At 48.1% G+C, this 9,327-nt stretch overlaps 1 protein-coding gene across 1 annotated transcript; it reads left to right on the top strand.

Annotated features, from left to right (window-relative positions):
- The first annotated feature begins 435 nt into the window (after window positions 1-435).
- On the top strand, window positions 436-2,019 carry LOC130578177 (urotensin-2 receptor-like). Its single transcript, XM_057374080.1, has one exon. The coding sequence runs from the start codon at window positions 568-570 to the stop codon at window positions 1,714-1,716; it is 1,149 nt and encodes a 382-aa protein (XP_057230063.1). The 5' UTR covers window positions 436-567; the 3' UTR covers window positions 1,717-2,019.
- The last annotated feature ends 7,308 nt before the right edge of the window (window positions 2,020-9,327 follow it).

Genomic DNA, 9,327 nt, shown 5'->3' with positions numbered 1-9,327 from the left:
GTGAAAACACTGCAGGAATGCTGGACAGGATTTGGAGTGTGTCATTAACACAGAACAGACAATTTGGCTGCAAGTGATAGATCTGAAGTTTATTTTCCCTTTTTCGGGGTCTTCCACTCCTTCAGAGTTGAGAGGTTAAAGCAATCATGCTGACAGCTCTGTAAATCATTGTTATGAATTTAGGAAGGAAGATTTTTTTTCTCCAACACCAAAGTAAGGATTGCAATAAGTGGTTCCCACAAAGTCATTTTTGTCTGTTTTCCATGGACACACCTCACAGCCAGGCTCTTGCAATGAGGGCATAAGCCTTACAGAGCCAAAGRCTTCAGGGACATGCAGGCAGTGCAGGGACAGGTAACTTCTAAATGATGTCTTGTGCTGCTCTGGCAGATTTCTAATGTGTTGGTTTTGATGTCTTTCCTCCAGTGGAGAATGCAGATGGTCCTTGGATGAGACCCCACTAAGAAATGGTTCAACATCTGCCAGCAGCCGCGTTTCTGGGAGCAGGAAGAGCCCCCTCAGAGCCCTGTGACATGAGCAAAACCTCTGGAATTTAAACCCAGGAGGATGTCTTTGACTGAGGAGCTGGAGAGCCTCTTCTCTGCCACCCCKTACATGGTGACAGACACAAGTGAGGACACCCCATTCCCAATCAGACCCAACACCTCCACCAACACCACCGGGGATGGCGCGTGGGCTGCCRGCTCGGTGGAGGACATGATTGCCATCTGCACCATCGGGACAATCCTGTCGCTCATGTGCGTGCTGGGGGTGACAGGCAATGTCTACACCTTGCTGGTGATGTGCCATTACCTGCGCTCCTCTGCCTCCATGTACATCTACATCATCAACCTGGCGCTGGCCGACCTGCTCTACCTCCTCACCATCCCCTTCATTGTCAGCACCTACTTTATCCAGAAGTGGTACTTTGGGGACGTCGGCTGTCGCATCCTCTTCAGCCTGGACTTCCTCACCATGCACGCCAGCATCTTCACGCTCACGGTCATGAGCACGGAGCGTTACTTGGCTGTGCTGAAGCCCCTGGACACGGTGAAGAGGTCCAAGAGCTACCGCAAGGCCATCGCCGCGCTCATCTGGCTGGTGTCCCTGCTGCTCACCCTGCCCATGCTCATCATGATCCAGCTGGTGCAAAGGGAYAACAAGAGCATCTGCCTGCCCACCTGGAGCAAGCTGTCCTACAAAGTCTATCTCACCATCCTCTTTGGCACCAGCATCGTGGGCCCGGGGGTGGTCATTGGCTACCTTTACATCCGCCTGGCCAGGATTTACTGGGTGTCACAGACTGCGTCCTTCAAGCAGACCAAGCGGCTGCCCAACCAGAAGGTGCTCTATTTGATCTTCACCATAGTGCTGGTCTTCTGGGCTTGCTTCTTGCCTTTCTGGATATGGCAGCTCCTCTTCCAGTATTATGAATCCTTCCCTTTATCTCCCAAGGTGATGAAGAACATTAATTACCTGACAACCTGCCTGACCTACAGCAACAGCTGCATCAACCCCTTCCTGTACACGCTGCTCACCAAAAACTACCGGGAGTACCTAAAGAACAGGCAGCGCTCCCTCAGCAGCAGCAGTGGGTACTTCCAGAGGAGGAATCGCTTCCAGAGGATTTCAGGGCGATCCCTGTCCACGAGCAGCCAGCACTGCACAGAGACTTAYGTCCTTGCTCATGCTCCTTTGGGGAACAGCAGTGCCTGAAGGTAAAATATATCTCCAAGAACAATCAACATTGGCTTCAATGTTGCTTTGATTTAAAGTGTACRTTGTAAAGGCGAAGCCTTGGCAGACCCATAATGTGAACACATTTAGTCCAGAGGCTGTGCCATGTGTCTGTTCCCATTTCTCCAGTACCACTGATTTGATGCTAGCAGCACTCAGCTGAACATCTATCTAAATAGCCTTTCACTTTTTATCTTTATATTTTATAGTGTATGTCTCCTCAAGTAGCCATCAATAATGAAAGCCCATAACAGGGCCATGATTTTTAATAGTATCAGCCGTCTGACAACATTTTAAATTATGTTACCCCATGAATGGCTGTAGTTTGCTCTTTTTTTTTTTTCTTTAGCAGTAGTGCTAAATTTGTGGTTGCATGAGGACTGAAAACGATGAAATAAAGAAAAAGCAGCTGCTGTTTCTGACAAACCATGTCATTTGCATTTGGGGTTGGACTGGACAATGTGCAGGAGGCATATGCAGGGTTGTTTGTCCCAGTTTGGGTCATACCCACATTTATTGAGCACTCAAGTGTGTGCTGGGCTGGGCTCTCCAGTCACACAGGTGTGTGCAGTGGCGTTACACACTCGTGTCAGAAGTGACACCTGTGACAGTGCCACCAGCAGGGGACACCCAGCATCCCCTGTCACTGACCCCAAACAGCCATGGGGAGCAGCATCCTCTGCCCTCCTCCAAGGAGGAACTGGGATCCTCTGGTGTTGCTGTCCTGAGAGCATCCACTGGCAAACTGCAAACCCAGCCTGAGGCACCAGACCATGTCCAGGAGGAAAGGACAGAGCGAGAGAAGGGGGTAGAGGAAATGTGATTTTCCCTGGGCGAAGTGATCTTCTCTGAGGTGCTTAATATTCCCAATTATGAAAGTGCTGGTTCTCAGTTAGGGAGACAGCTTTTTCCCTTCACTGGAGGTGATTTTGCCTTTCTGCCACAAAAAGCAAATGTAGTCCTGCCTCCACCAAGAACACGTTGCCTGTCCTGGCTTTCACCAGTGATAAGACATCATTAGTGTAAATATATAATCCATGATGTCTGGCACTTGTCCAGCGAGYGTAAAATACCTTCTCTGGGATGCTGCCAACATCCAGACAGGAGTCCTGTGCRTGCCTCAGCCCTGCTACCTCATTAGCAGGGATCCAAGGATGCAGTGCCAGCACAACCCCGACCAAGGTTCAGAATTAGAGCCAAAGAATGCTGAGCAGTGAGCTCAGAGCTGCARTGGGATGTCCTTTTGGCAGTGAGCTCTGTTTGCTCAGACTGAGCCTGAATTCAGGATTTAACCATCCCTTCAAGGCGTTTAAATGGTCACTGCTCGTGGGGACAGGGCAAGGTCTGCATTCAGCCTCCCTCACCTGGGAGAGTCATTGTCTCTTCCATGGATGGGCTTGAAGTTTGTTCTGAATGGGGGAGATTCAKCCCATGGAGARGGCTCTGCTCCTCATGGCCTGCAGYTCTAATGGAGAACCCACAATCCTGGTGCAGGTTTGGTGCAGGAGCTGGAAGGGTCTCGCTGTGTTCCCACCCCCTGCACACACCCTTTCCACGCTGCTCTTGGGGCTCAGGGTGCTCCACCTGCCCCCTGCTTGCAGCACAGTGTGCCTGCCAGCCCCACTTCAGGATCAGCCCCTTCCTGACTCCAGAGGGGCAGGAATGCCATGGATTTGGCATTTCCTGTGCTGGCAGTATTTGTCAGTTCTCAGACCCTCTTGGGTTGGAGGCACATCAGTGAGAGCCCATTAGAGAGAGTAACACATCTTCACCTTAGCCCATGGGTGGAGGGAAGAGATTTGCTATAAATCATAAAAAAAAACCTCCAAGATCGAATCCAACCATTACCCCAGCACCACCTGATCCATCACACGTCCCCCAGTGCCACACACAGGCACAWTTTGAACACTTCCAGGGATGGTGATWCCACCACTCSCTTGGGCAGCCTGTTCAAAATGCCTGACCACCCTTTCATGGAAGAATTTGTCCTAATATCCAATCTAAATTCCAGAAACCATTTCCTGCTTATATAGTCAGATGTTTATCACAAGTCAGAATGTAAAGTTTAACCTCCTTTTTTTTTTTATTTTCTTCTTCTTTATGTTTTTATTTACTTCTCCTTGCTCAGGAAGAGCCAGACAAGCACAGGATGAGCAATTCCCGTGGTTGTAAAGGAAAGTTACTGCAGCCTGAGCCTTTGGAAAGCACTGTCCATATTGCCTAAATCAGACAGTCAGAATGAAAAGGGATTTGCAAATCTCAGCTCACACCAGTGCAGACAGGGCAGAAGCTGCTGGGAGATATTGGAGCAAATCTGCTTTCAATTATCCAGTCCGACCCTTCCAACCTCAGCAGCTCTGCTCTGACTGCTCCAAACCCTCCCCAGCCAATCCAGCTCACATCAAAGAGCTGCAAAATGCCTTTCACAGCTCTGCCAGCCCAGGGAGCACCCTGAAAGCAGCGTGAGCAGTGTGTTGGGGGCACAAGGCCATGTCCTGGGGAAGGAGCTGGGATTCCCTGTTTCCCTGGGAGAGCACACAGCCTCAGCCCTGGCTGGCACAGCTCATTTCTCATTGGAAGCTTGTGCTGTCTCAGGAGGGTTTGTGATGTGTTTGTCAATGCAGCACAACAAAGCCAGGAGAAAAGGCACCCACAAGGCAGTGCTGATGCTTCTGTCAGTGCTGCCTCATCTCTGAACCATGASATGTTTCATCCAGGCCTTTCCCTTTCCACCCCAGGCTGGAGATGGGTTTTGCTCCTTCAAACACTCACATCCACCAGCACTCAGCTCAGCTCAGCAATAAGGGRATATCATTCCAAGCCTGCAGGTGAAAGCAAGGCTCTGAGCACTTCCCAAGCAGCACGAGCCCAGCCTGCATCCCAAATGAACTTTACAGGGATCAGCCACATCAGATAAAAAACATCAGGGAGCTGTTCTCTGCCTGGAACCAAGCAGAGCTCAGCCACCAGAGCCTGCTGAATATTAACGGGGGTGCAGGAGCAGCCAAAGAAGGAACTGCCTCCCCCAAGACATAGATTAATTGTGTGTTTAATGATAGCTAGAAAATCATTGTGCCTTATTTATTCCTCCTTGCAAAAACCAACCATCAGTCAAAGACCCAAAAGCAGACTTTTGCATAAATAAAATCTGAAATTGGTGTGAAAAAGGAATGTGTATACACGTGGCTGTGCGCTTGCACAGCTCAGACCTGACTCGATTTGTTAGCTTTCTCCTGTGGGGTGGGGCCAGGAGTTCTTTCATGATCCTGAATCCTAAATTTCCCCCATCTGTGAGGTATTCAGTGCCCCACAGACTGGAATCACCAGCTGAACTCCAGATAGTGGAAGCCAAAACACCAATTTTTTCCCCCCCTGTTTAGAGCAATGAAGCATTTAGCAATGCCTCAGAACACATAGAAAGTAGAGCTGTGAATACACCAGGGTTTTCCAAAAGGGCCAGAGTGAGAGGATCAGTGCTCCTACAGCTAGGATAGGCCAGGTACCCACTCTGGTGGCTGAACCAGGCAGCAAAGCACAGCTGGGGCCAGGCAGTGCTCTCAGTCGGATGTGGTCTTTGCCAGAAAAGGATGACGTCCATGTTTACCCAAGCTATTTGCAAATCCACCCAGAAATTTAAGAATCCTTCTGGAAATTCTTTTATTTCTTCTTTTTCCAAATACTGAATTGTCTCSTTTCAGCCTTTAGGAGGCAAAACAGCACAATTTCTCACTTCAAAATGGAGCTTTACCCATCAGTTTGCTTACACTTAATTTTTAAAAGCCTTTTYCCATTTTGTTCAAACCACAGGGCTCTTACAAAGCAGGTCCAAGCAGGAAAGCAGAGAGCAGCCGTGCATCCCTCAGTCCAAACGCTGCCTGGACAGGGTGACACCCACCAAAGTGCCACCCCCCGACAATTCCCAGGTGCCACAGCAATCAGGGGCACAAAYCTCCCTCCTCAGCTGCTGATGGAGTCTGGTTTGAGCTCCCCAACAGCCCCRTGGCCACTCTGAGCCCTCTCCTTGTCCCCACCCTCTCCCGCTGTCAGTGTCCCCCTCGCCCTCTGGGACACAGCAGAGCGGGGGCTCTTCAGCCTCAGCACCCAGAGAAACCTCAGCACAGGCTTCCCGAGGGGAATTTGCACATTTTACTTCCCTTACAGCTCTGGCTGGGAGAGGAGGGGAGATTTAAGGAGCACTTGGTCCCCAGCTCAGTGATTGCCTCCCAGGGCCAGGGCTGAGGGGTGGCATGTGTGACAATTGTGTAACCATTATGTGACAATTCCCAGATTGTCAGGAGATCTCCTTTCATTTCTCTGGGGTGTTTGCTCAGAAACTTCTCCATTCAGTATTTGCTCCAGGGCATTACAAGGAGAGGCCAAAGGCTGAGCAGAGGTTGGAGAACAAATCCTCACCTTGGCAGAGCTGCCGAGAGAAGGCCTTGCTGCTGCCAGCCTGCCCCAGTGGCATCTGCCATGGCTGCCACCCCTGGGTGTCCCCACTGAAATGATCTGAGCCTTCCCCACGCAGCCCCTGAGGAGCTGCCACAGCAGCACTCTCGGTCTGCTTTGGGGAGTTTTCTTTCCCAAAATACACAATCAAATCGTGARCCTCCACACAGCCACACTTCTTCAGATCAAACTCCAGCTGTCTCCAGCGCAGGGGTGAAGAATTTCTTGAAAGAGAAYTATCAGACCTCATCTGTGTTTGGCAGCTTTGCTTTAAAGTGACACTTGGGCACACTGAATATTGTCCTGTGTGCCCTGGAGCCAGGCCAGCTCTGCCTGGGGAGCTGTGCCATCTCTTTACTGCATGAGCTGCCATATCCTGGAATACAGTGTCAGTTCTAAATGATTCTGACCACTTCTGCACCTCCAAATTCAGCATCTCCTCTGTAAGTCCTGCTTAGACCTGAGGATGCTGATCCAGGCACATCAAAAGCGTGGTGGAATCAAGGTCATCAAGGAGACAGTGCAATAGCAGAGAATAAATTCTGCTGCCAGAATACAGAGTGGGTTTGAAAGTGGGCTGGAAATGGCAAGGCAGAGCAAAAGCAGGTGATTTGTTGCTGGCTCCCAGTTTTTGAGTGYAGTAAAGATGAAAACTCATTACAAACGCTGTAAAGAAAAAAAAAACCTTGCATCTTTGAGTGGAAGCTGAGCAGCAAATAAATCCATTGCTGGCAGTAACAAAGGAACTCACTTTTATTCTGTTTTCCCAGGGACAAACACTCCATCAACTTAAAGATCAGGGAATCCACCTTTCAAAACCTTGGAGTCTTCTACGCACACCAAGACTTGCTAAATCCACTCTTCCCAAACATTTATCACCTGTAAAGCCATCTGTCTGTGAGGAAAGCACATGTTTTTGCCAAAAGAGAAAGTGCAAAYATCACAATTTGTGTTTTAAAGACCAAACCACTCAAACATTCATAATTTCAGTTGTTATTAGGTTTTATTACATGCCAAGTAGCTGCTGCTATTAGTTTAAAGCTGTCTAGGAAGATGATACAATAGAACAAAAAGAGCAAATATCTGGCAAAAAAAAAATCAATGAAATAACCTGCCTGGGTGATAGAGTGAAACATCCTCTGGCACAGGACCAGACAGGACAGGATTTGCTACACCAGCTCTGCCTGTTATGACCATCCCTGGCCMATTCTGGCATCTCCCTCTCCCAGACATCCTGGAACTCCCATAGCAGAGTTAATTCATTGGCATCAACTGCAGCTCCAGCCACAAAACATCCAAGACCTACTTTATTTTCAGATGTTCCAAAGGCAGCATAAGCTGTGCACCCACCAATGCACAGATCCTCAAAATAAATTAATCCCTGAGGGAAAGAAAGGCAATGCCAAGAGTAGTGTGTGAACATCAGTAAGGTAATTCTTTAAGCTCTATGAACATGAGAATCAAATATTATGAAAAAGATTTCTAATTCTTAATCATTATATCACAAAGGAAAAAAAAAATGAAGGAGAGAAGTTTCATCCATAGTCCATTGGCAYCAGGTCCCCACATGCTTTGGGAACCAATGAAGCAACACTCCTTCCAAGATTTTCTTTCCTATATTGAATTTGGTGCCCAAAYCTGAGCACACTGGGCAGCAAAAGTGGACTCTGGCTTTTTCTGTGTTTGTGTTTATTTGAAACACARCAGGAAACACAGGCAGCAAAGCCTCCTGCTGATTACTTGGTTTAGTTTATGGCTTACTRCTCGAAGGAGAGTGTAACATAATTAATTCATTAACTGCAAATGTTCTACAGTTGGAATTGTTCCATGTTTATGTGAACTGCAAAATATTTATGTGAATGCATGAGTCACTTGTCCTCTCTGGTATCCTCAGAGGAGAATTTCTTTCAGGATCCAAGACAGGGACTTYAGGGGGCTCAGCTCTGAGGACAGTTCTGAGGGCAGCAAGGCTCAGGGTGCCTTCAGCCCTCCCAGAACCCCTCCCTGAGCATCAGAGGTTCACAATTCCAGCCATTCCACTGGGAGATGTTGGATCCCACCTCCTGGAGCAGCATCTCCACTGAGGTCTGGTGAGGAAAAGATTCTCAGTAGTTAAGCAGGACTTTGTAAAAGCTGGAGAGGAGTAAGGCAGGAGCAGAGCAGCAGGTGGGTCCCACCTGCAGTGGCTGAAATGTGCAGGGAGCCCAAGGAGAAGGAAGTCTGAGTGTGAGGAATATGGGCCAAACCACTCAGGGAGCCCAGCACTGACACGTTCAGGTTGAAATTTTTGGAAGAAAYACAAGTTTAATTTTGCACAAAGTCTGCCTATCCTCTGCTTCCAACTGAAGCTATTAATTTCTTATGTCATGCAAATTAAGCTTTCCAAGGAAAATCTGCGAGTTTCTAAACAATAAAAGTAGCTTTTTTCCACTGGAGTCAATGCAGCTGTTCCAGCTTACACTAAAAACAAACYCTGAACACAAACCCAAGAACACCCCAAGCATTTTTGACTCTCTGACTCCAGGAAACCTGCATTTCAGCAGTGCACAAGAGTAACAGTCAGGATATCAAAGGATCCCATGGGTGACAAGGTACTCCATTTACCAGGACTTGAAGCTCTCAAAATCAAATCTACCCCATCACACCAGAAACTGTGCAAAACCATGTGATTTTAGGTGGAATTTCCAAACCTTCCAAGTCCCTGGACTATCAGAGAATGGTGCATTTCCCCTCTTTCAGSCCAGTCTATGCTGTCCCTGCCTCCTCCTCCTCCATGGCTGGGTTTCAGTACAGCAGCCTTGGCCATCTGGCTTCATTAGAACATCATCCCCAGCTTCTTTCTAATGGAACAAAAATAGCAAAAGCAGTTTTCCTTTTGGCATTTATCAGAGCTAACTGGTGGGTTGATTAAGATTTAGTTTAGCTAATTAAGGAAGAAAACATCTTGGTAAGCTGCTGGGGCTTGATTTGCTTTCTTCTGTCTAAAACTTCTTCCTTGCTTTGAAACCTGCAACAGAACACACCCTGAGGCAAACACCAAATGCTGCCACACTTCTGCATTGCAGCRAGGAAGGAGCTTCAATTTACACCATCCCTGATCAATGGATGGAGCTGAAAAACTTAAATACCTCTAAGAGGAAA

This window comes from Malurus melanocephalus, unplaced genomic scaffold (genome assembly GCF_030028575.1).
Source record: "Malurus melanocephalus ecotype Western Australia unplaced genomic scaffold, MMel_1.1 scaffold_215, whole genome shotgun sequence".
In the NCBI taxonomy this organism is placed as follows: Eukaryota; Metazoa; Chordata; class Aves; order Passeriformes; family Maluridae; genus Malurus; species Malurus melanocephalus.
Note: the sequence above shows the minus strand (reverse complement) of the source record. Positions and strands in the feature narration are given on the sequence as shown.